This window comes from Peromyscus californicus, unplaced genomic scaffold (assembly GCF_007827085.1).
Source record: "Peromyscus californicus insignis strain IS unplaced genomic scaffold, ASM782708v3 Scaffold_11__1_contigs__length_118956290, whole genome shotgun sequence".
Lineage (NCBI taxonomy): Eukaryota > Metazoa > Chordata > Mammalia > Rodentia > Cricetidae > Peromyscus > Peromyscus californicus.
This window is the reverse complement of record NW_026294402.1, coordinates 22232870-22259561: the sequence shown is the minus strand read 5'-3', so window position 1 is coordinate 22259561 and position 26692 is coordinate 22232870. Positions and strand designations below refer to the sequence as shown.

Genomic DNA, 26692 nt, shown 5'->3' with positions numbered 1-26692 from the left:
ACTGCCTGGTGCAGGAGTTCCCTGATGTGTTGGGCTAAGGAGAAGCCACTCCCCACCCCAGTTGGGAGAGGAAGGGAAGGGAGATGGGGACATCCTTATATCCTGTTGTGTCTGTGGGCTCCCTCTATGCCCAGCTTCCCCTTTGGACCACTCAGAAAGGGGCTGACTTTGTTTCCCTTTCTAGGGCCTATGTTTTGCTGGCTGCAACTGTAGGGCTGTGGGTGATTCTTCGACCAGGGCCATACATCTGCGCTGAGGTTGACCTAGGTGGGTTACCCAGGTGAGCTACCCCAGAATCCAGTGCTGTGGCTTTGGAAGGTGTTTGGCTTTACAATAAGTAACTTTTCAAGCCAGTGAGCATGATTGCTACTGTCACTGGCTGTGTCCTGAACTAAACTGCGCACTTCCTGCCCTGGCAGGTGGTACCTAGAGTGAGGTGGGGAGGCTTGTGTTCTGCTGTCGTCCTGGGTTGCAGAAGCAGACTTGAGATGTGGGTCCTGGTGCAATGAACATGTGGCCATGAAGACCAGTGCAAGGGGAGCTCTGGCAATGCAGGGATCACCATCCTGCTGCTCCACAGGAGAGGTGTAATGGACATCTGTGTTCTCTTCATGAGTGAGAAGAAAGGGACCCAAGGCTCTAGAGGAACATGATGACAACTTCTGGGCTTGTTCTAGAGACCCCAGATGTCTCTGACTGAAGGCAGGCCACCTTTTCACATGCTGAGACCTCAGCCCCTTCTCTGCCTTCTTGCTTTTCTGGCTTATTCTCTCATCATAACACCTTCCCTCAGCCTAGGGTGAGAATACAGGGTCCTTTTCTGTCATCCTTCTCAGTGACAGGACATTGGTACTTGTAGGTTCTGCCTCAGGTTAGCCCTGCTGCTCCTCAGGGCAGAAAGCAAAACAAAGCTTTTCTTCAAGTCAAGGATCTACTGCAACCAGGTAATACATAGAAAAAGCCTGAGTTTAAGCTGGGGGAGTATTGGGGAGGCCAATTACTCCATGAATGGCTTAGGAGCCTGGCCCTTACCCTCCCCAGTGACCTGTGTAGGATGTTCATTGGCCTGTGAGCCACTGTTTTGCTTGAAGCCTTGACTCTTAGAGAAAAATGTAACTCTGTGCCTGAGGAGTGGAGACTATGGTAAGGGGAGAGATCGAGTTTATTCTAGAGAGTTGAATGAGAATGGAGTTCTGGGAAGCATGGAAAAAAGCTAACACTTGGGAGTGTTGCCAGGATCAGTCTTTCAGCTCAATTCATCAGAGCTGGGAAGATCTAAAGTGGCTTGAGATGCTCTGTCCTCATTTGAATCACGCATCTCTGGAGTCCTTGAGGAGAGTACAAAAAGCTTACATGCTACAGATTCCTTGAGCACCTTGAGTATTCTGATGCTCTGGTTGTTAGGCGGACAGAAAGACATCCAGCTGTAGGTGGCTCTGAGCAGAGCAGCTGTGCTCAGCTGACCAGACCCATCTTCTTTCCTGCTTCTTGTTTCACACACTCATGGTTTGCCTCTTGTCCCTAGCTGGCTTCTGCGCTACCCGGAGTCACAACTGAGAACAACCCACCAGGACTTTGTTGAGGCTGTTGATAAGTATTTTGATCATCTGGTTCCCAGAATACGTCCTCTCCAGGTAGGAATGTCTCCCCTCATATTCATCAGAAAGAGCAGGGTGGCTATAGAGAAGGAAAGTCAGGATGAGTTACCCCTCAGATGCACTTTATTGGCAGGGTTAGAGAATCATGAACTGAAGTTAGATGAGTATTGGCATCATACCACCGGCAGTATGTTGGCATCTTGGGAGAGTCTCCAGTTCCAAAGGACGGGGGGAATTTATCATTCTGACAGACTTTATTGTTTTGTGTTTTGGAGAGTTTGGGGGTGAGCTCTGTACTAAGTGACCTAGATTGACCTGGCCTGTATGTTGGGAGTCACAAAGCAGGAAAACTCTAGATTAAAAGAAAGATTGTAGCTCAGACTGCCACAACATGGTTTCTTGATCCTCTGTCTCAGAAAGCTGCAAGGGAACTTGGCCTGATTTCTGAGGGGTGGGGGCTGCTAGAAGATCTGTGATCTAACAGTGTTCACTTCAGAGAAATACTGTGGCTCACCATTGAGAAGGTCATTTGTGGGAGGCCAGCTCTCACCTTTTAAAGGGTTCCTATGAGGAGGAAAGAGGGATAAGAAAATTTTGGATAGAAAGATAGCAGAGAGGAGACAGACAGAAACACAGGATAGCTTCGGGAGGGCCTGGATCAAAACCCAATGGCCCGCCTGCCTCTTTCAAAGAGCTTTTTATAATAATGCCAAGGGTCAGGGCTAAAGACCTCCCCCTTGCTAGATCAAAGCACATCAAACAGCCAAGTTAGACCCTCCCAAACACCTGGTAACCACACCCATGGTCAAATCATCCCCTTATGCAGCCCTGCTGGGTAAAGCAAGCTCAGATTCTCAGACCCTGAGTAAATTGGGCCTCCACAGTCATTCCAAGTGTCTCTGGGATATTAAACTGACTTTCTTACAAGTTATGTCTAGACCCTCAGGTTAAGCATAGACTCCTTGACTGGTCCTTGTGTCTTTGCCCTGAAGCTTCTAAAAAGACATCACATGAGACAGAGAGCACACAAAAGGTTGCTCCAGTTGTCTGTATGCTCCTAATATCTTCTCAGCTCACAGATCAGCTTACTGACAGTGAATACTCTAAATTACCCCTGTTGTTCAAACTGGTTAATGTTGGGGAAAATTCAAAAAAATACAAGAAATTATGGTAAATTAAATTCCTTCCATGCTGCCCCATAGTAACTTAGTTGCCTTTTTAGGGGACAATCATTTTTTAACCATATTTTTATATAATCTCCCCGCCCCAAATTTCAGCATACAAAAGTTATGTGAAGTACCTTTCTAAAATGCATACCCGATTTCCAGCCTCATGAGTGTTTTTAATACATGCTTTCTAATACAAAGCAGAGAACTCCTTGTGGTTGAGAACAAGTTAGTTGATAACTAATGAAGTCAGCTGTTTTCTTCCTAGATCTCGATAGCATCCGCTAGTCCTTGCCAAGCACAGGCTCTGTGCAGCTTCCATGGTAATGGGATAATGGAAATCAGTCAGTTTAGATGGAAAAGAGTATGGTACATCAAGGAGAGGGAGCTATGTGAAGTATCTGCTCATGGGGGTGGGGTGGGGAAGAGAATGGAAGGGGGTTCATTCGGAGGCAGGAAGAGTGGAGAGGAAGCCTACGTAACGGATTAGGTGGAAAGGTAGATAGGAAGTGAGTTTGTAGGTTTGAGAGCTAATAAATATAAGAAACAGAAGGAAACTGGTTCTATATCCAGAAAGCACTGTGGAAGGGAGAACAGCTTCAGGAGCTTACATGCCTGGAGATGAACGAAGGTGCCAGTCTCCAGCAGGCCTGGGACAAAGCACCGTATCAGTTCTGGGATCTTTATTAGCAGTCCTGGACTCCAGGCCTTTGCTCCAATAGCAAGATTTTTCTTTTAGCATCATCTGTTTACTTCTCAGTACCGCCATGGTGGCCCTGTTATTGCTGTCCAAGTGGAGAATGAATATGGCTCGTTTAATAAGGATAAAGGCTACATGGAATACATTAAGAAGGTAAGTAAGAATAGTTGCTTTGCACCAACATTTTTATGGCTTCTTCCTAATTTTGTACCTTTCTAAAATGCATACCTGATTTCCAGCCTCATGGGCGTCAGGTGACTTTTCTTGGAGAGACGTGAATAACCCATTAGGAAACTAATGATAGACTGAAGAAATGATTTCATCCAAGTCTAGCTTAATGAATCAGTGAGCCTATTGGGGTGACTTACAGGAGCATGGGTGATTCAAAGATGGCTGCATCCCTGAAAAGCCCATACAGCACTGTCTTTGGAACTCTTGGCATGGTTTGCAGGTCATTTGGCCTGTCACTGTCCCCCCTCTACAGCAGTTGTTACTGGTTGTGTATCCCTGGGGAGGAGCCTTGGGATCTTCTGTCTCAGGAGCTTTCTGATCATTGTAAATTTTGTTTACTTCTTGGGCTTTAGATGTTTGTTGGGATCCACAAAGTTTTCCTAGTGAGATCTGAGCTTGCTTTACACAGCAGAGCTGCCTTAGGGGATGGCTTGACCACGTGCGTGCGTGGTTACCAGGTATTTGGAATGTTCTGCACTTGGCTGTGCTAGGGGGAGGTCTTTTGCTCCACCCCTTGGCATTCCTATAAAAAGCCTTTAGAAGAGACAGAAGGGATTGGTGGGTTTTGACCCAGGCCCTTCCCGAGGCTACCCTGTGTTTCTGTCTCTCTCCTCTGTATTTCTATCTAAATCGCTTATCCCTCACTCCTTAAGAGTCCATGGGGTAAATAAATGTGGGAGCTGGTCTCCCATACATGTTCATTTACTTTCTGAGTTTTATGAGCATCTTTCTTCCACCCAGGAGGTAATGTTTTAATTTGGAGGAAATAAATACTTACTGATGATCTCCACTATTAACATGTAAAAATCAAGTTTAATTTTTAAGTAAATTTCCCACATAATCATGTCAATCAAGATAAATATAAATAACTTTGTTATTAGACAAATGTGATATTAGGAATCATTGCTCTCAGGACCTTCTTAAAACATGAAAATTTGGTACTCCCATTCTTTTGGTTCATAGTATTCATAGCTGAATTCTTGGGCCAGTGATTACTTACAGTCTAGCTAGTATCCTTTCTTGTAACTTAGACCCCACCATGTGCTTGCCTTCCCTCACTTAAGGAATCCAGGAGGGTCCAGTCTCAACTGGACTCTGTCCTCAGGGTCCAACACATGTTATAACTTCCAGGTTCTGACCTGACTCAGCTAGACATGGTGCTGTCTATTTGGCTCTGCCAACACAGAAACTGGGAACCGATATCCTGAACTCAGTCATTGATGTTCAGCTAGTATTATTTTTTTCCTGATTTTTTTTTAAGTTACTGAACTGAGTGTGTGGTGCATGCCTATAATCTCAGGACTTGGGAGGCAGAGGCAGGAGGATCAACAGCTGAAGAGCATCCTCAGCTCTATAGTGTAGTTGGTTGTTTTTACTCTTTGGCTCTTTTGGGGACTCTCCACCCAGCTCCCAAATAAATCACACATGGAGGCTTATTCTTAATTATAAATGCTTGGCCTTAGATTGCCTTGTTTCCTGTCAGCTTTTGTTAATTTTTAATTATTCTGTCTATCTTTTGCCTCTGGGCTTTTTCCTTTGCTTACTTATGTATATCTTATTTCTTACTCTGTGGCTGGCTGTGTAGATGGGTGGCTGGCCCCTAGCATCCTCCTCTTCTTGTTCTCTTGCTCCTACTTCTTTTCCTCCCAGATTTCTCCTTCTATTTATTCTGTCTTCCAGCCCCACCTAGCCTTTCCCCTGTCTTGCTATTGACCATTCAGCTCTTTATTAGACCATCAGATGTTTTAGACAGGCAAAGTAACACAGCTTCACAGAGTTAAACAAATGCAACATAAAAGAATGCAACACATCTTTGCATCATTAAACAGATATTCCACAGCACAAACAAATGTAACACATCTAAATTAATATTGCACAACAATACAGCAAGTTCAAGGGCAGCTTAGTGTACCTAGAGTTTTCCTGCTTGGTCCACAGTCAGGACAAATCTCTCTCACCTGCCAGTCCCACAGCTGCTCAGACCCGACCAAGTAAACACAGAGACTTATATATTGGTTACAAACTGTATGGCCGTGACAGGCTTCTTGATAACTGTTCTTACAGCTTAAATTAATCCATTTCTATAAATCTATACCTTGCCACATGGCTCGTGGCTTACTGGCATCTTCACATGCTGTTTGTCATCGTGGCGGCTGGCAGTGTCTCTCTGACTCAGCCTTCCACTTCCCAGCTTTATTCTCCTCCTTGTCCTGCCTACACTTCCTGCCTGGCCACTGGCCAATCAGTGATTTATTTATTGACCAATCAGCAACACACTTGACATACAGACCATCCCACAGCAGCTTAGGCTACAGGAAGCCCTATCTTAAACAACAACAGTTATCACTTAACTTCATTCCCAGGATTATATGTGGCTACATGAACCTAATAGGTACACAGGGAAGTCCCTATGCTTTCTGAGCCATCACTCTGATTTCCAGGATCTATGATAGAAGTAGAGTTTTCTGAATATAGCTCCTCCTTCCTACAGACATAGTAGAATTTCTTAATTCTGCTGATGGAATCCATATGGAACTCAAGCTTTGTTAAGTTTATTGATACTCTTAGGACCCAACAAGGTCAGCCTCTCCCTTATAGTCTTGTGAAGTTTGAGACCATTGAGAAAGACCACCAGGCAAAACTTAAATTTAAAAAATAAAATCAAGTTTATTTATAGCAATATTATGGCAACAGTCTCTTTTGTCAATATGAGAACTGCTACAAAAGGGAAGAACAGACAGGGCTGGAGTTTGTAAAGGCACAAACCACACTTGTCTTAACTCTGGGGATTTTCTATGTGAGACATTTATCTTCTTTTTTTCTCCTCTGAGCAAGCAACAGGTAAGTGAAATTATGGAAGCATAATGAGACTCTGGTTATATTGTTGGGTAACGATTATGCAATAAAGGGAAGGGGAAGTAATTTTGGGAAATAAGCCACATGGCTCTGAGTGTCCTCTTTAGAATGCTCTCACGACTCAACTGCTGATGGGGCTGACCTTAGAGTAATGGGCCAGACATCCCATGGTTAACAATCCTTGGGCTAAGTATAACATCCTCACAACTCCTAGGTTTTCTTTCTTTCTTTTCTTTTCTTTTTTTTTTTAACACAGCAACTTAGTTTGAAATGGAGCTAGTTTTTAACATTGCAATAGCACCAAATGTCTTCTATCTGTTTTCTCTTTGTTGTAATTTATGTACTTCCATAGTATGGTCATTGAGAAACTCAGTTTTCATTTTCCATGTGTGTTGTGTCAGAGCCCACAGCCCTCCACTGCATTAGTGCAACATCTGGAACAATTTCCTCATTGTCTAAGTTGTCGATGGTCATTCTGCCTTCAAGCCTTTCTGTATTAGCCAACTTCCCACTGCTGTAACAGATACCTTACATACAATCAAAGTTGTCATAGGCATGTATGAAAAATCATGATGAAACCTATTATTCTGTATAATTAATACATGCCAATTGAAAAGTAAAAGATAGCTGAAATAATCAAGCTACAAGCAGAATGGAAATATATTGGCTCATAGAGTTGTAATTCCAGTCCATGATTGGTTAGCTCTAATGGGACTTGTATTGAAAGACAGTGAGAAGTGCCAGGCAGAATCACACCACTTACCTCCTGATCTGGTAGTGCAAGGAAAAAGAAAGGAACAGAATTACGACGGTCTCTTTTCAGAACACACCTCCAATGACCTAAAGACCTCCCCTTAGGCTCCACTTTTGAAAGTGTCTACATCTCTCACTAGCATCATGCTGAGCACTAATTCTTTACCATGTGGACATTTGGGAGACATTCCATATACCTGTTTTGTAGTTCACAATGCTCCCTTTGAACCAAACTGTCTTTATTATCTAACTTCCCAATCTTTGCTCTTTCCCATGGGAGCAAGAAAAGTGGATTCATAATCTTCATTTTCCCAACAGGCTTTGCTGAAGAGAGGGATTGTAGAGTTCCTCTTGACCTCAGATAATGACAACGGAATTCAGTCTGGCTCCGTCAAAGGAGGTACTGGTTTACAGTTACTTTATAGGACAACCAAGGCTCTTAGCCAGCCAATATAAATTGTAAACAAGTATCAGAGAGAACAAGATATATTTCTGATCCTCTTTTCCATGTCTATTGAGATGCATCCCAGAGATTTGATATGATACAAAATGAGGTTCAACATCAAAGCTCCGAGTTCAAATATCACATGTGTCATTTTTTCCCTCTTTGAACAGAGCATTGATGGAGCTGTTCATCCTGAGTATATCTTTTAATTTTAAAAATAATTCCATAGGTAGGAGTCTAGGCTGGTGCAGGACATGGCTCAGGACCCTGCTCATTGCTACCAGCATGGGCAGTCACATAGGGAGGTATTGGATGGGTGTAAACAAAACACACTGTAGCCAAAGTTTCAATCCTGGTATCGCATAGTCTTAGACTTGGCAGATCCTAAAAAATGGGAAAAATGAGGGAAAATAATGAGGTGCTCTTTAGTGCCAACTGGCAGCCATTGTGGACTGCTTCCTTCTTTTTGGTAGCTCTGCTCTTATTACTACAATCTGGCAAGTGTTGAGTCTAGCTAGGATTAGGAGCTTTCATTCAGCTCCTAGGCATTGTTATGTTAGCTGGCCTTGCCTTGGTCCACCTATATGTTCAAAGAGTGGTTAAATTTAGTTGTTCCCTATCAACAAAGATAGTGATCCTGCATGTATGATGTGACAATAGCTAGGACAGTCCTTTATGTTTTGCAAAGTAGGTTACAAACAGTATCTTGTTATCCCTTCTACTCACCCCTTTCACAGTGTTTCAGAGGTACCCCCCTCTTTCTCTCTACAGCATTGGCTACTATCAATATGCCATCATTTGTGAAGGATTCTTTTCTGAAGCTTCTTGAAATGCAGGTAAGATTTTCAAGCAATGCAGAGTCTTGTCTGTCTTCCCTCAAGATTTTGCTATCTATGCCATTGATGTCAGAGGACACAGCAAACATTACAAGGATATGTCCACCTCACCCTGAGCCTTGGTGGAGTTCAAAGCCCCTTGGCAAGACTTGGGGAGAAGAAATTTCTTCTCCCATCTCTCGTGGGTCATGTCAGTGAGATTACTTTGGGAAGCATGAGGGGCTTATGTCAGAAGAGAAGTAAGTATGATTAGAGGGAACAAATGGTGTCCCTCCTCCCAGAGGACACAGTTTAGGAAATGGGCCATGGCTGGTGCTCATGGGAAGCTCATTCTCATCTGTTGGTGCTTTTACTAGAATGTTGGGATTCTGGGTTGGCTGCTGTACTGAAAACCCAGTGGAAATAGTGCTGGAAGGAAGTGGGTATAGTCAAGACCAGTCTTAAGGAATGTAAACTTTTCTGTCTCCAACCTTCATTTTAAGGGAGCAGGGCATCTTAGTTAGGGTTTCTGTTGCTGCTAGGGAAACACTATGACCAAGGCAATTTGGGGAAGAAGGGGTTTATTTCAGCTTCCACCTCCAGCTGACAGTTCATCACTGAAGGACATCACGGCAGGAATACAGAGCTGGAACCAGGAGGCAGGTGCTGATGTAGAGGCCGTGGATGAGCACTACTTACTGGCTAATTTTCCATGGTTTGCTCATCCTGCTTTCTTTTTATTCTTTTTTTAAAAAAACCTTTAATGTATCCACTGTGGCTTTCACATCATATATCTCAATCCCATGCATCTTCCTGTCTCTTCGTATCCACCCTCTGCCTTTGCAACCTCCACCCCCCAAATAAAATAAAATTTAAGAGAAAAGGAAAGGAAAGGAAAAAAAGATAAAGAAAAATCTTGTCATAGAAACTGCAGTGTGACCCTTTAGTTCATATATCTTTACTTGCAAGTGTTCATTGCAGTGAGTCATTGGTCTGGTTTGAGGCCTCTGGTTTCTGCTACACTATCAGTACTGGGCCCTCACTGGGACTCCTCTTGGGTATTCTGTTGTTGTCCTGTGTCATGGAGATCCTGTAGCTTTGGACCTGCAGGACCAGCCCCTTCATGTGCTCCTGCAGATCACAGATGGTGTGGATGTTGGGGTGGGCCAACGCATAGCCCTGGTTCTGTGCCTGGGTGGTTGCATGGCTGGTCAGCCCTTCAGCTCTCCCCTGTCTTCACCACCAGGGTAGCTCTCCAGCACTGTCCAGTCTAGTTCACCCTATGTAACAAAGAGCAAAGGGCAGGGCTGGTTCTCCTGCTTTCATGCCCTCAGGGCTGGCTCACTCACACTCACACCACCAGGGCCAGCTCTATGGTGTTAGTCAAGTGAGGTGCATGGGCCCCTCTCCCCAGGGCTGCAGTTGGTGAGGACCAGGGACAGCTCCTCTGCTCTCATGACCTCAGGGCCAGCTCTGCCACCTGCTACAGGCAGTGAGAGGTGTGTGGGGAGCATCTCTCCCTCACCCATGCCACTGTATGGCAGATGAGGGGTGGGGCCAGATCTCCCACGCTTACTGTTCTCCAGCCAGCTCATCTGTGCCCCCGTCGACAGGGTCAGCTCTACTGTGCTGCCCAGTTCAAGGCCCACTCTCCTGAGTGCTGTAGCTGGTGAGGGGCTGGGTCATCTTTCTACTTGCCACAGGTGGTGAGGGGGGAAGGGGAGGGCATCTTTCCCTCACCTATGCTACCACATGGCAGACAAGGGCGGTGAGACCATCTATCCCACTCTCATGCCCTCAGGGCCAGCTTGCCCACAGCCCTGGTAAACGATCAGCTCTACTGTGCTGCCTGGGGGAGGTGTAGGATCAGTTCTCTCTGGTGTAGCAGCCAGTGAGGGCTGGGGCCAACTCTGTGCAGCCCTGTCTTCTTGGCCTTCAGTGGTAACAGGAGCCACTGACATCAGCACATACCATGGCTGCAGCAGGGCCATGAACCCAGACTCAGGCCCCAGCAGCAGCCCAGGCCTGGACACACCATGACTGTGGGTGGCAATCAGGCCACCCACCTCAGCCGGCTCCTCCCTGTCTTCAACTCTTCAGATCTGCCTCTCTCCACAGGACATGAACCATTCTGTCTCTCTCTCTCCTATACGGCACCATATATTTGCTTACCATAATAGTGCCCAACCACCGGGCGCCACAAGGCGCTAGGCGGGCCCCTGTTCTCTCCTCTCCACCTAGGGTAGGCATGTGAGTCTTCTTCTCCCATTGAGTCTTAATGGCGCTTGGCAGGGTTGTGTTTTTTCCTCGCTGGCCTGGACAGTCAGTCTGTTTTCGTATAGAACCCAGGACCGCCAGCGCAGGGATGGCACCACCCACAGTGGCTTGGGCCCTCTGCCATCAATCACTAATTAAGAAAATGCCTTACAGTTGGATCTTGTGGAGACGTTTTCTCAACTGAGGTTCAGATAACTCTAGCTTGTGTCAAGTTGACATGAGACTAGCCAGCGTACAAGTTTAGGTGTTGAAGGCTTTTGTGGAATATTGGGTAGAAAATTCCTGCAGTTGGTGGAATCTTCACGTGCAGTCTCTCCTTTCTTTGAAAGTGATTATTGGGTATAATATATATATATTATTATTCTGAATGTATTCTCTTGCTTTTTCTCTCTGAAGGTCAAAGTTGATCAGCATCTCCCTCCATTTTTCATCTCAGATTAAAAAAAGTGTTCTTTTTCTTCTTCCTTCCTTCCTTCCTTCCTTCCTTCCTTCCTTCCTTCCTTCCTTCCTTTCTTCCTTTCTTTCTTTTTTCTTTTTCTTTTTTTAAAGAACCATTTATGTTAGCTGAGGATGGAGGAGATAACTTACCTTAGTTATCTTGTCTTTGGAATAAATACATAAGGTCTTCCCCCAGCATGCAGATCCAGGAAGGATCTGAGGCGAGGTTAGAAGTGTCTTCCTCTGCTGGAGTTTACTTTATTCTGCTATGATTAAGCCAGAACTTTATTTATGAGAATATCAGTGGTCATTGAGATGTTGGTCCTTAGTAGTATAACAGAGTTCTTTCTACTTTTCCTTTTTAGAAAACTTGTGTGTGTCTGCTTGTATATGTGTGTGTGTGTGTGTGTGTGTGTGTGTGTGTGTGTGTGTGTGTTTGTGTGTGTGTGTGTTTGTGTGTGTCTATGTGTGTGAAGTGTAGGTACGTGTGTATCACGGTGCATGTGTGGAGGTCAGAAGACAACTTGGAGGAGTGGGTTCTCTCCTTGCACATGTATCTGAGTTCTGGAGATCAAACCAAGTTTGTCAGGCTTTCATGGCAAGAGTGTTTACCCACTGAGCCATCTCACTGGTTCCGGTTCACTTTTTAGCCAGCTGTTTGTCAGTGCTTTGGGCTTTCCAGGTTTCATCAGCATCTTTTCTTGTGAGTGAAAGGGATGGAGAGGCTCGTCCTTTGAGAGATGCAGACTAATGGAAAGACATCAGAATGTGGCTTAATTGCTGTACATCCTGTTTGTTCCCAGCTTCATCTTCTAACTTAATGGGTGGGGCATTTATCATAGAGGCTAGAAAGTCTCTTTCATATACAGTTTTAAAGGGACTGAGGTCTGTGTTGAGGAGCCACACTCATCGAGAGCTGAATCATAAGCAAAGCTTAGTGGATATTTTGAAAAGGTTAGCCAATGTATTTTTCTTTAATGAAATTTTTATTTACCTTTGTTTTATGTTTGAGTGTTTTGCTTTAGTGTATGCAAGAGCGCTATCTGTGTGCAGTGCCTCCAGAGAACAGAAGAGGGCAGTGTATCCCCTGGAGCTGGAGTTACTGGTGGTTGTAAACTGCCATGTAAACTGCCATGTGGGTGCTAAGAACTGAACCCCAGTCCTCTGTCATAGCAGCCAATGCTTTTAAATGCTGAGTCATCTCTCCAGCTCCATTCCCCCCGCCCCCCAGACAAGGTTTCTCTGTATAACAAGCCTGGCTGTCCTGGAACTTGCTTTGTAGACCAGGCTAGCCTTGAACTCACAGAGATCCACCTGCCTCAGCCTCTCGAGTGTTGAGATTAAAGTTGTGCACCACCACTGCCCAACCAGCTCCACCTTATTAAACAGATGGTTCATCCTTTTCATTTTTCCCAAATACTGTTCATACAAATACAGTTTGATGGACTAGACAACACTAACCTAAAGATTGCCAAATAACCCAAATCTGAGAATGCCCAAGATGAATGTAATCTTTAGGTTGTTTGGAAATCTTCACTCACCATTTAGGTGACTCCAGAAACAAAGGATTGCTCTTCACTACCTTGACTAGAGCTTGGTACTCCAAACCTGGAAAGGACTTCCTTGAGCAAGATTTATTATTGTAGTTGTTTCCTCAGTTCTAGAAGGCTTATTCCACCAGCCTGATATTTTCCCATTCATTCTCTTTTGTTCCAACAGTGCTAGTACGTAATGAGGCAGAAGCCCCACAGTAGACAGCCTCAGAGAATTCCAAAGTCTTCAGCTAAAATCTCACCAAAGACAGCAGCATAATTTTTAGTATAATTTTATTAATTATTTGAGCATTTCATAATGTATAAAATGTATTTTGATGATATTTACTGCCCCTACTCCTACCCCTAACTCCTCCCAGATCTATCCACAACTCACCCCCTCTAACTTTATGTCCTCTTTTTTTTTAAAAAAATAAACTATGGAGTCCATTGCCCGTATACTCAGTAGTAGGTAGGGAGGCCATCCACTGCTGCTTAGTCAACCTCCTAGGGGCCACACCCTCTAAGAAACAGGACTCTCTCTCCCCTGGTAGTCATCAACTGTCAGTCTCTCAGCTACGGTCTGGGCTTGTGGGCCCCTTTGCCCTCTGTGTTGGACTATTGACTGACTTGCTCTTGTGTAGGTCTTGTGTAGGCAAACAAGGAGAACTTTTGAAACTCTGAGATGATATAGCCAAGGAGTATTAGGAGGCTTTGGGTGGTGGATTCTTGCATTCAAAAGTAAATAATGATCTTCTGCCTTTGTCTCCAAGTGGGCTGTGAAAACAGACAAATGAAAACCAAAATAAAAAATAAAAATGCTCCCAAGCAAACAAACAAAACTCAAACTAAATAAAACTAAAAGCAGATCACCAAATACACACACACACACACACACACACACACACACACACACACACACACACAAAACAAAACAACAACAACAAAAAAAACCCAAGAGAAACAAAACCTGAAATAACCCTAAAGAACCTTAATTGAAAACCATCATTATTTCCCAGTATAACAGCTATTGAAAGTTTGGCATGGTGGAATGAATATATTTATAGTTCTCAAATCATGAAACAAAACCCCTAAATTCATTTATTTGGTTTGTTAAAACTGTCAGAATTGCAGTGTTAGAGGGCAATTGGCATGCCAGATTAGTTCACAGCTAAGGAATTTTACAATACTATCTGAATTCTTTCCAAAGCCTCTTATTTGGGGAACTACTCCTTTCTCTGAGACTCTGTAATTATAATTTTAAATTCAGACTTTCCTAGTTGTGCATTTGACACCTAACCAGGGGGTCCCCATCTATCCACATGGTCTTACTTTCTCATTGGTCTCAGGAGCAAAAGTTTCTTCTCAGAGAAAGCAAGCAGCATTTGTAAGCACATGGCTTTTACTAATTGGGACCTGTAGGTGAATTCATTGTCTTTTTTTTTTTTTAGAAAGAATGTCATTGGAGAACTTAAGTTACATAATAATTTGTGTCCAATGATAGAGATGCGCATTCTAACATATAAAGGAGATGATATTTTAATATAGTTTAGTCCAATCTCCTAGCTGACAGACACAGGTTGGAGGAAAAGTTTGTTCCATTTCCCTTGTTACTTCTGATGTTCTGTTGTTTTGAACCATTGTGTATTGAGAACAATACAATTAGCACCCATATCCAAGTGAAACTCCATAAGTTGACTGCCTACTGTTAGCTGTACTGAGGGCTTCTGTGGGAATTTCGAATTGGCTCTGAAATATTAGGGGAACACCTAGGCTCTTCTGTGGATCATCTTCTAATTCAGAGTTTTGTCTTTTTCATCTAGCTGTGAACTTTTCTTTCTCTTGCTTCTTTTACTTTATTTAATTTTTGATCTTTATGCTTCCAATGTTCTTCCTTGGAATAGGCACAGTGACCCAGACACTCTTTTCCACATTTGCCTCATCCATTTCTTTCCTTTTCTCATATTTTTTTTTTTTTTTTTTTTTTTTTGGTTTTTTCGAGACAGGGTTTCTCTGTGTAGCTTTGCGCCTTTTCCTGGAACTCACTTGGTAGTACAGGCTGGCCTCGAACTCACAGAGATCCGCCTGGCTCTGCCTCCCGAGTGCTGGGATTAAAGGCGTGCGCCACCACCGCCCGGCTCTCTCATATTTTTTATTATTCAGTTCTCTTGCATTATAGATTTTGAAAGCAATACCTACAACTTGAGGTCAGTTCAGTCCTCTAGCCATGTCCAACTCTTTGTGTCTTCTGTGACTATTAGGGGCACTTTGTCCTATAAAGGTGATGCCAACCATGGCTATACTCACTGGATCAGCATTAATGTGCTTCCAATACACTTGATAACATTTTTTTTTAAATTCTGAAGGGTTCTTATAAGTTTTTTATTGTATTTCTTGTATTTCATTTAAACTTATATTAGCTAGTCATTGGCTTAGCCCTTCCAGAATGCATTGCTTGATCTAAGTTAGGCATTATCCTGACGTTTAGATTACAATTAGATTCTTCTGATGTGTAGCCCCTATCATCAAGTGTCCCTATAGGATTTTCTTGGTGGGTTTCTATGCTTCTCACTAACCTTAGCTGTCTTTTACTAATGTTTTCTTTTTCTTTTTTTTTTGCAGTTTGTAGAATACTTAAAAGAGCTTGAATATATAACACCCAGGTAGGGTGTTAAACAATAAAAATAGACACACAAGTCAGCCATTTTTTTCTGTGAATTATTGGTATAACTAGTGTTTTTCTAGTTTAAACATATCTGGAGATGAGAACTGACTATAAGTTCAGGAATGTCTTGCTTCTTTGTTCTTCTCATTCAATCCTCTTACTGGGTGCTACATTAAAGGATATGTCTTGCCTCAGAATAGAATGCTTCCTATCTAGGCTGAGTACTTAAGTTTTCAAGGGGAAAACATGTCTGCCTATATTTCAAATGACAGGAAGGATTCCATTTATGAGAGCTATGCTGTGGGTTCAACACTGACTGGAGACAGATTTAGAGAGTTAAAACACAATAACCCCCAAACCAAACCAAATCAAGCACACATGTAAAACCAATTGGTTATTTCCCTGCTTTCTGCCAAGGAGAGGAATGAGGCCTTTCACTCCTGTCAGGAGCCTTTGTCTGGCTTATATCTCAGAATCCTTATTAAGCAAGAGCATGAAAGCTTACACACGAGGAGATTTATCTCATTTACCTCACTTTTGACAAAATGATTCCAATTAAGAAATGTTATGACAAGTTAAAGAACCTTTAGGCAGCCACCACTCACAAGAATCTAACACACAAACTGGCTGACTCTATGTTTTGATTATATGCCACTCCTTCTCAGTCAGAGACCCATGATGGTATTTGCCCATTTAGTAAATGTGTGGCTCCAAGTATTCCTGGTATTGAAACTGCACCACACATCCTAGGAAACAAGTTATAAGAAGACAGAGACAAAAACCGAAAGTGAACATGTGGATATTCTTCATAGAAATACATTTTCCTGGGACTTGCTACCCTCTTGTCTTCATCTTATACTAGCAGTGCAGCCCTCAACGTCTAGAACCTCTGTCCAAACCTCATACTGTGGCAATGCCAGCTTGGGCCAGCTCATACTGCAGAGTGCCCTGAGCAAGGTCAGTTGGCAGTTAAAGCCTCCAGCATGGAAATACAGAGCCCTGGTGTGGTGGTACCTAGGCTGGAACTCATCAACTCATAAGGCAAGCAGACAGCCAAATGAATGACGTTCTCTAAAAACAAAATCAAAACAAGTATTTTCCAACCAAATGAAACAGGCAAGGAGGTACCAAACAGCCTAAGGTTCAAGCTATAGCCCCCTGGCTGTCAAAATCCAAACCCTCTTCTTTCCACCAATACTGTGAGCTGGAAAGAAAGAATCCTGGGATATAATGTGTCTTCCAGGAGCTGCTAGGATATCCCAGAACCTGGGCTACCTGTCGGTGAGCAGGGTGAGCAGTCAGGTGGGTCTCTTCTTCCCTAATGATTTCTGCACCCCTACCAGGAACCGAGGGGAGCTTGGACTCTTTCTCTTGGTTCGCTCCATCAAAGCTTTCACCAGGAAGGGAGGTTTCTTTCTTTTCTTTTCTTTTTTTTTTTTTTACTGATCCACGCTTTACCAGAGAACCAGGAGATGTAGAGGGGTGGAAAGAACGATTGATTCAAGCTTTAGCTTGAGGAAAATGGAACAGTCCTTCCTTCAGCTCTCTGTCTTCAGGGAGACGGGGTTAAGTGTTGTGGGACTTTATGGAACAGTAGGTAGAAAATCCACAGCCAGGCAGAGTCCTTATCAGGGTGCAGTCTCCCCTTAACTTTTCCTTTGAGAGTCATGCTGGGCAGGTCTTTTCTCTTGAGTGCAACTCAACGTGTTTTCATTTGAATTGTTGTACCTGTTTCTCGAAACCCCCAGAGACCACCAAGGAGCTGGTTTCCGATGCAAGCTCATAAGGGTCCTTTTATTCAGGTTCAACTTGGGCCACCGCTCGGCAGATGCAAGGAAATGTGGCGGCTGCCATGAGCCCAGGTGTAGAGAGTTTTTATAGGGAAAAACCACGAGCTGGGAATTGGCAACTTGGGATTGGGTAGAAGCGATATAGGGCAAGGTGATGTTTTTGAAACTATTGGTCTAGACTTTGGGCAAAACCACGTTTGAAACCAATGGGTTAGACTTTTGGCAGGGAACCACAACCTGCTGAACAGGATTATCTGGGCTGCTCGGCAGGATTATCTAGATATCTTCAAGGGCCATAAATCGCAGACAGGATGTCTGCAGGAGCATCTGGATCTTGTTAAACTTTACTGCCCTGTATCTGTTCAGGTTGCCATGGCACATTCCTGAGATTCTTCCTGGAACTGAGTACAGCAGATGTTCTGGGATGGTAGCCCTTTCCCTAAGATGGAGCCTGTAAAGTCAAGTCTAGACCATCACAGAATCTGACCTAGAGGTCTCACACACACATATAAAAGGATGGATGGGCCATTAAAAGATTGTGAGAAGAAGACCATAAGTACCTGGGTCCTTCTACTCAATTAACATACCAAAAGGCATCGAAAGGGAGGCTCAGCTGTGCTACCTGACGAAATCCCATTCGGATCACTGTCTTCCTCATCTAGCCTCAGAGCATTAGTTCATAAGCGACTAGAGGAAGAAAGAGATTTTGTTGTTGCTTTTTGTTTTCTCACACTTTCAGAGGGTTCAGTCCTGGCTTGTTTGGCCTCATGTCCTCGGGCAGATCATCAGAGCACACGGGATGCAGAAGGTGAGATAGGATGGGGCCAAGGGAAAAATACCCCAGAGTGCCCACCTGAAGTGACTTCCTTCTTTCAGCTAGGAGTGCCCACCTCCAAAATTTGCCAGAAACTCCCAAAACAGTGCTACCAGATGGGAACCAAGCATTTAATATATGAGTGTGAGGGTCAGGGTGGGGGTGGGGCAGTTCATATTCAAACCACGTGAGTCACTAACATTGGCTGATCACTCTTGTGCCAGGCACTGTACTAGGTGTTTGCTATTTCCCAGCTCTCCCGGGGCGATGCAGTAGGTATTGTGGTCTCCCACTGTATAAGGAAATCAGGATACAAAGGGGTGTAGAAATTCATGCATAGATCTGGGATTTGGTCGTCACAAAGAAGTGCTGCTGATTCAGCTAGGTTCAACTGGACTCTACTCAGCAACTATCACTGAGTCAAAAGCCACCCACCAGGCCTTGCTGTTGCTCAAGCCAAATGAAGCCATCTGGGGAGAGGGAGCGTGCTTTACACAGTGACATTCCGTGGTGTCTCTGTAAGATGCCTCCTGCATCTTCTCTCAAGCATTCCAGTAAAATACCATCATCATCTTTTCTGTTTATTTTAATTTTAGTTTTCACGGAGGGAAGCGTGTGGGACATTCCCTAGTCAATGACCTTGGTGACATCCTTTTCTCTATTTTTTAAAAATTAGATAGATATCTGCCCTGAGGTTTTCTGCAAAATAGTTTTTGTTCTCTGTGTCTTTGGATTGTATTTGCTTTTATTTAACCTACATATTTTTTTTCCTGGTTAAAACTTACATTATTGTGTTGATAATTTTCTCTTCATATAAATCCTTATTGATACCAATTTTCCTACATTTACATCACACTAATTTTGGTATATTGTATTTCCATTGAATTCAAAACATTTAAAAATTTCTCTTGAGATTTTTTCCTTATTCCATGCTTAAACTATGTTGTTGAAGTTTTGAATCTTTAGGGATTTCCCAGTCATTCTTAATTTTTCTTCTTATACTGTGTGTGTGTGTGTGTGTGTGTGTGTGTGTGTGTGTGTGTGTGTGTGTATGTGTATTCATTTCACACTGCGCAAGTGTAGGTCAGAAGATAATTTGAGAATAATATGTACTTTTTGATATATTTGATCAAATATATTTCAATATTTGAGAATAATATGTACTTTGCTTTTATTTTCAAGTTATGATTATGATTTGTTCATCCCATTGTTCTATTAATGGTTGTCTTAAGTATTTTGAGGGTCCTTTAAAGTACATTTACATATAGTATTTATTGGAAAGTTGCATTTTGTATATTGTATTTTGCTGAGAAATTTATCCCTTTAGAATTATGTAATGTATTTCCTGTTTTTCTGAGTTGTTGTGTCTAATATAAGTGTAGCTACTTTAGTTTTCTTTTAGTTAGTGCTGTGTGTGTGTGTGTGTGTGTGTGTGAGAGAGAGAGAGAGAGAGAGACAGAGACAGAGACAGAGACAGAGACAGAGACAGAGACACAGACAGAGAAATTGGAATGCAGACAAAATTTTAATACATTTGGCCCAAGAGCAGGGCTTACTAGTAAGATACTACCTTTTTAACAAGAACCTTCATTGTTTAGCTGACCTAAGAATGCTGGTGGAAATGGAGTGAATAGAGTCATTAACTTGAAAATGTGTTTGATCAAGAGTTTTGGCATCCACAGGATAAAATTTAAAAGAAATGCCCACATTTTAGGTAAAAATAAGTTCTGGAGAGTTGGGAAATGTAAGACTTTGATATATTTCCATATAGTTTGTGCTAACAACTCTTTTGTGCTCACACCTGTAGCACAGAGCAGTGCTTAGGACTGTAGCTGCAGGAACTACATTTGCGGGTTCAAATCCCAGTTCCAGCACTTCCAAGCTAAGTTGGACAGTAACCTAACCTCAGTTTACCATTTGTACAGTGGGGTGGTGGTTGATCACTGTGTGGTTGTCACATAGAACTACCTAAATAAAATGTTTTACTCAGTGCCTCATAATAGCAGAAGTTCAATAATTACTAGTCATTTTGATGTGTTATCAATTTTATAGCCATGAAAGGTATAATTCATACAGATAGGAGAATTTGAAACCTTTATGTAATAGTTTATTAGCAAAAAGATATACAAATAAGTACTGTTAGAAATAAAAATTAGGGGCTGAAGAGATGGCTCAGTGGTGAAGAGCACTGGCTGCTCTTCCAGAGGTCCTGAGTTCAATTCCCAGCAACAACATTGTGGCTCACAGCCATCTATAATGGGATCTGATGCACTCTTCTGGCACACAGGTGTATATGCAGACAGACGCAGAATACATAAAATAAATAAATCTTTTAAAAAAAGAAATAAAAATTATATGAGTATGAGAGAGTTTGTATCAAAATAGGAAAATGTCTGCATTGGGGAAAAGGTGGGAAACATTGAATGTGTTCTCTCTCATGGTACCCCTGTTCCAATTTATTTTCCTTTGTTACAAACACTTCGTGTTTGCTTTGCTTTCTTTCTAGAATAATAAACCCATTATGGTTATGGAATACTGGACTGGCTGGTATGACACGTGGGGGAATGAGCACAATGTCAAAAGTGCAAACAGTAAGTGCATCAGAGTTTCTGACGCTGAGTCAGGAAGGTCCAATGCCATGGGTCATTCATTCACACATCTCACTGTTGACTGGCATGTCTGCACAGACACAAATATCCATCTTTGCTAATTACAGGCACCGTCTATGTTCTGAAGATGACCTTGTGAGTGCAAATTGTATGCTGTTTACCTTACAGTAGTTCTACAATTGAGTGAAACCAGCAGATTGTTAGAAATTGAGACACTATTGTAACAGCCCCTATTTCTCAGGCTCCTTGCTGCAGCAAAACAGGTGCCGTGAGAGAACTGAGGAAGAGTTGTCTTCAGTTAGGGAAGGTGGACACGAACGTGTCTCCGAGAGTTTGACGTTCCTAAAAAAGGTTCTGGACCATTTGCATGATGATGTCTTACTCATCTCTAGAGAAGATGAATCTGCGGTATCATCAACAAATTGGTGGTAATTACTCGGGACCCACAAGCAGTGGGAGACGAGAACTTGGATCCTAGAGCCAAAGAGCAGGACTTTAGTCCCAGCACCTCAGCATTAGCTTTGCGATTTGAGGAAGATTTCTTTCAGTTCTAGGTAGAAATGTCTGTCTTCCTGCAAAATGGGGAATTATTTAACCTAGGTGCCCATCAGTGGATAAATGGGTCCAAAGAATGTGGTAAATATGCACAATGGAGCGTTATTCAGTTATAAAAGAAGGAAATCCTGCTATCTGCAGCAGAAGGGATGGAAATGGAGTTCTCTGTATTACGTGAGGTTACCCAGTTAAAGAAAGACAAATATGACTTCTCCTTCATTTGTGGAAATTAAAGAAAATGTTGCTCTCATAGATGAGTGGAGTGGAAGAGGAGGTACTTGAGACTGAAAAGGATGTGGAGAGAAGAGGAGGAAGCTGAGTGAGGGACTCCAAAATGCAGCCAGAAAGGAAGTATTAGGTCTGGCTTAGTGAGGCAACTACTTGTTAAAACAATCTGTGAGAAATTTACAACAACCAAAGAAGATGGCTGTAAAAGGCCAAGCACGATCGGTGGCTAGTGACAGAGGCATACTTCCTATCCTGGTTTTTTTTTTTTTTTTTTTTTTTTTTTTTTTTTTTGGTTTTTCGAGACAGGGTTTCTCTGTGTAGCTTTGCGCCTTTCCTGGAACTCACTTGGTAGTCCAGGCTGGCCTCGAACTCACAGAGATCCGCCTGGCTCTGCCTCCCGAGTGCTGGGATTAAAGGCGTGCGCCACCACCGCCCGGCCCTATCCTGGTTTAATCATTGTGCCTTGTACACATCTATCAAACTCCTATAAAGGTAGACAGAGACTACAACTCAATAAAACAAGATGGAAGAAGTCCTTTTCTCAAAAGCCAAGAATGGGGCAGGGGTGGGGGTGGGGGAGGAGTAGCTAGGATTTCTGAAATGATTTAATACTGCCACTCAGAATAATGCCTGACAATTTCCACTTACTTAGCAAAAGTGCATTTCCACGAAGCTTTTTTATTACTGCTGTATGAAAAGCTCACTTGTACTGAAGTGGGACAATTACCCAAGAATTGGTGACTGAGAAACAGACAATAGCTGGCTTTGGACTACATAACAGAAAAAAAAAAAAAAAACACAAGGAAAACACGACTACCATAACTATTAAAGATCATACAAGGACTGACATCGCCCCAAACCCGGCCCCCATCTCCAGCCATAATGTCACCAATCAACAGACATGTGATCACTTGTGTCTGGGACATGGTGTCATGATTGTTATACGTAGTTTTTCATCAGTTCATTTACTCATAATTCCTATGATGGTGTGGGAATTAAAGGCTTCATTTGATTGGTAGCAAGGCAGAATCCAGGAGAGACAGACAGAGAGAGAGAGAAAGAGACAGACAGACAGACAGACAGAGACAGGGAGAGACAGAGAGAGACAGAGAGACAGAGAGTAAGCCAGGTGTGGTCATGTAAACAGACAGTGAAGAGCATAGCCAGAGCCAAGGCCCATGCTAAACTGCCATCTTCCCACTTCTCAAGGCTGCCAGAGGGAAGGGGAGCCCACTGTTAAACACGCTGGCAAAATGGAAGTTTTTGTGGCCAACATTATAAGTGGCCATGGGCACAGTACAGTGATATGGTGCTCTTAACACCTCTAGAGACACTATTCTAAGAAGGAAGGAATGAAGATATACTAGTTATGTGTAAATAATTTTAAAATTTAGGTATTTATAAGATAAGAGTTTTAGACTGTTACTTAATACATGCAGTTTGGATTCAATTTGTACCAAAGCTGTAGTGCAGGGGTGGAAAATCTTTAAAAAAAAAAAGTGTTACAAGCTCCAGGACTTGCTCTTTCAGAGTGGTTCTGGGTAGTTCGACCTACTTGTTGGTAAAAAGGAAAAAAAAAAGAATTGGTTGTGGAGGATGGAGCTGGAATTGATAGTTTTCACCTAAGGTCTCTGTCTCCCTTCTGTTTTCACCGCCACCCCCCCAACAGGAATTCAGGATACTGTGTCTAGCTTTATCAAATATGGAATCTCCTTCAACGTGTATATGTTCCACGGCGGAACCAACTTTGGTTTCATAAATGGAGCCCATCATTACAGTCATCGCCTAAGTGTTGTGACTAGCTATGGCAAGTGATGATGGTGGGGTCACTTCTCTGGGATGGGTGGTCCTACAGCTTTGGGGAGGAGACTCCACAGTCATGTTCTTGTGTCATGAGATTTCAGCATGCAGTCTATGCTGAGCACTGAAGCCTTCTGTCTGCTTTCCTTTATTCTTTGACATTTATGCTGCCCAGACAGCTGTCATCCTAGCAGGTGTAGGCTCTGCTTCATTTTTGTGCACTGACCCTGTTGTTCTCAGATCTAGCTAGGCAGAACTAGGATACCAGGTATGAGAGAAAGTAGAAGAGCAGGATGAGCCCCACATTTTCAGATAGGATTTGGGGAATGTTTCCTGGTGGACATTTCACACTCACATCTCAGTCTGTTACAAAATGTGACAGAGACAGAGGGTGCATGGTCCTTCTATCTCAACTCTTATGGATCTGGGTTGTCACATGTCCCCATGCTGAAGCAGGGCCTGCTGTGGAGGACTGCTTGGTCCAAACAGGGTCCTCTGTCTTGTAGACTATGATGCTGTGCTGACTGAGGCTGGAGACTACACAGTAAAGTATTTCAAGCTTCGGAAACTCATTGCTTCTGCTTCAGGTACTGAGCATCTTAGTGGGGGATAGCTCATGGGCTGTCCATCATTTGTGGAGGAACAAGAAAAGGGAGAAGTCTTTTTGGGGGGAGGTTAGAAGTTTATGAACTCTTGAGACCAAGGACAATCTTACATCAACTTCCAGGTTTCCCACACAAAAGCTAGATGGGTGGTATGAGCACTTCTAAAACTTTAACCGTCTTTACTGAAATATGAAAATAATAAAACCAGATTCCTATGTGATGATGAAGGCCAAGGAATTTCCTATCTGCAAAGCTTTGGTATTATATGTAACTTAGTAACCACATATGTAGAAAGAAAATTTATTATTTTGACCTTGACTAAATACATCCAATTAGCTGTCTAGTGAGGGTTAGAACAGAGGTAAAATGTAACACAGAGTTTTCTACTAGTCCTCCTTCTCTATGTCTCCTGTTACATCAGGCATACATGTTTACATGGTATATGTGTGCACCAGGAATTAATGTTTCCTACATATGTGTCTCTACTAGATCTCAAAATGCAAAATGGCTCCAATTGTCTCCCTTAGAGAAGTGTGTCCTAGAACAAAGCTCATTGTTTTTTTTTTAACTGTTTCTGGATACAGAGGTCACAGATAGCCGTGGGAGTGCTTAGAGAAAGGAATGTCCATTTTAGCCAGTTTGTCCTGTGACCCATTCTCATTGCATAAGGTTCCCTGCCTCGTCCGCCTCGGCTGCCTCCCCTTACTCCCAAGACTGTATACCCTGCTGTGAGCCTGGTGTTCTACTTGCCATTGTTTGATATCCTTCCCTACTTAAATAAGGTGAGAACTGCTTGGGCAGGGGCAGGGGTGGAGGGTGGGACCACTGAGAAACAGGGGAGAGGATGTGGGTCCAAGAGGAGATATTCCATCAAGGAACTTTTGTATGGGGGGTGGGGGTTTGAAAGTTACTGCATGGCATTGTATCTGAACCTGGAATTACTGGTCAGGAGCCACCTTTTCCATTGGAAAAGATGGCGGTAAAGAACTTGAAGAACTGGCATGAGAAAGCAGGTATAGCAGGACAGCCTATCTTATAGCAGATCCTATTCCCAGCTTAGATGACTCATGTGGTGAGCGCTATGAAAGGGTCCACAACTGGAAAATCTCCTGGCTGGGAGTCATGAGGGCAACCTTCTTCATCACCCGTTCGTCAGGCTGTATTTTTTTTAATTCTCTGTGTTTTCTCTCCTTCTAAATGAGAAGCCTGTCTTCTCTGTAGAATCCAAATTCTTGAATTTATATTGACATCACCTCTCCTGCTGCTATGTTAGACAAGAGGCATTGAGAGTAAATGGTCCGTATAAGTCCATGTTTGCTGAGTTGAAAATTTACCTTTCGTCTTCAGTTATTTTGCAATATATTTGTTTATTCTGCTGACTAATTCTTATGGTTATAGTGGTTATGTTGTCATCACAATGCCACACTACTCTGAATTTCTTGGACAGTAATTGTCTTATCATAGAAGCATTGTCATGGCATCTATTGTGTGATTGTTTTCATTCAAGAAATGCTTGAGGAACATTGTGTGGTCCAACAAAAAGTTACAAGAGTCTTAAGAGAAGGATCGTGGCTGATCCTCATTTTGTCTTCCGTTCCTGCCCTGTTTCCATCCTAGCCTGTCATGTTATACACTCCAGTCACCATGGAGAATCTCCCAATAAACAATGGCAGTGGCCAGCCATTTGGACTGGTCCTCTATGAGACTTCCATTTGCTCTGGAGGCCTGCTCTACGCTTCTGTTCATGATTTAGCACAGGTAGGCTACAGCTGGTGCTGTGGGATGTTCTGTATGTCAAATATGTTGCTTTGATTGGTTAGTAAATAAAACACTGATTGGCCAGTAGCCAGGCAGGAAGGATAGGCAGGACAAGCAGAGAAGAGAATTCTGGGAAGTGGAAGGCTGAGTCAGAGAGACACTGCCAGCCGCCACAATGACAAGAAGCATGTGAAGATGCCGGTAAGCCACGAGCCACGTGGCAAAGTATAGATTTATAGAAATGGATTAGTTTACGATATAAGAACAGTTAGCAAGAAGCCTGCCACGGCCATACAGTTTGTAAGCAATATAAGTCTCTGTGTTTACTTGGTTGGGTCTGAGTGGCTATGGGACTGGCAGGTGACAGAGATTTGTCCTGACTGTGGGCCAGGCAGGAAAACTCTAGCTACAAGTGGGTGTCCTGGTGGCATGGAGCCTACCTCTGTCTTTGTGGGGGTAGTCACAGATTCATTTTACCATATGCTAATATTTGTTTTACCAATATGCTGGAATCATAGGAATCTTAGAGCCAGATCAAATAGACTTTTATTGTTTGTTTTGATATAACTCACAGTCTCCTGGGGAGTCCTGTTCCGCTTCTAGCCATCAGAGCACTAAAGTCAGTACCTGTTTTTCTTTTCCTTAAGACCACTTTCTTCCTAAAGCTCTGTCCTTCAGGCAGGCCTATCAATCAATCTGATGCTGGCTCTTCTTTCATAGGTGTTTTTGAATGACACAAGTATAGGAGTTCTGAATGAGAATACTCATTATCTGAGAATTTCTAAAATTCAGGTAAGTAATCCCTTAATCCTTAACTGCCCCTTCGAAGGCAGCCTGGTTCTGGGGCTTGACTACCACCTTTCCTGGGCTTCTCACAAAGGGCTGTAAGCAGGAAGTGTAAGCAGGGCTGCGATCTTACGGCATGCTCTAAGCTTTGGTGACCTAAGGACCTATAGGATGAATTATTTAGAAAGAGTAGAGGTTTTCCTTTGGCCTGATTCAACCCCCATCTCCTGTTTGGATCACTTATCAAAAGCAGAATGAAAGATTCTTCTTG

The 26692-nt window shown here is 43.0% G+C and overlaps 1 protein-coding gene across 1 annotated transcript in view; it reads left to right on the top strand.

Moving 5' to 3' along the window:
* Window positions 1-26692, top strand: part of Glb1l3 (galactosidase beta 1 like 3) — a 44007-nt gene that overhangs the window by 6057 nt on the left and 11258 nt on the right. Inside the window, exons 5-15 of the mRNA XM_052727428.1 lie at window positions 185-280; window positions 1526-1634; window positions 3525-3617; window positions 7623-7704; window positions 8521-8585; window positions 20587-20671; window positions 23142-23279; window positions 23779-23859; window positions 24547-24659; window positions 25495-25635; window positions 26356-26427. Coding sequence (XP_052583388.1) covers window positions 185-280; window positions 1526-1634; window positions 3525-3617; window positions 7623-7704; window positions 8521-8585; window positions 20587-20671; window positions 23142-23279; window positions 23779-23859; window positions 24547-24659; window positions 25495-25635; window positions 26356-26427 — 1075 coding nt within the window. The remainder of the gene's footprint in view (window positions 1-184; window positions 281-1525; window positions 1635-3524; window positions 3618-7622; window positions 7705-8520; window positions 8586-20586; window positions 20672-23141; window positions 23280-23778; window positions 23860-24546; window positions 24660-25494; window positions 25636-26355; window positions 26428-26692) is intronic.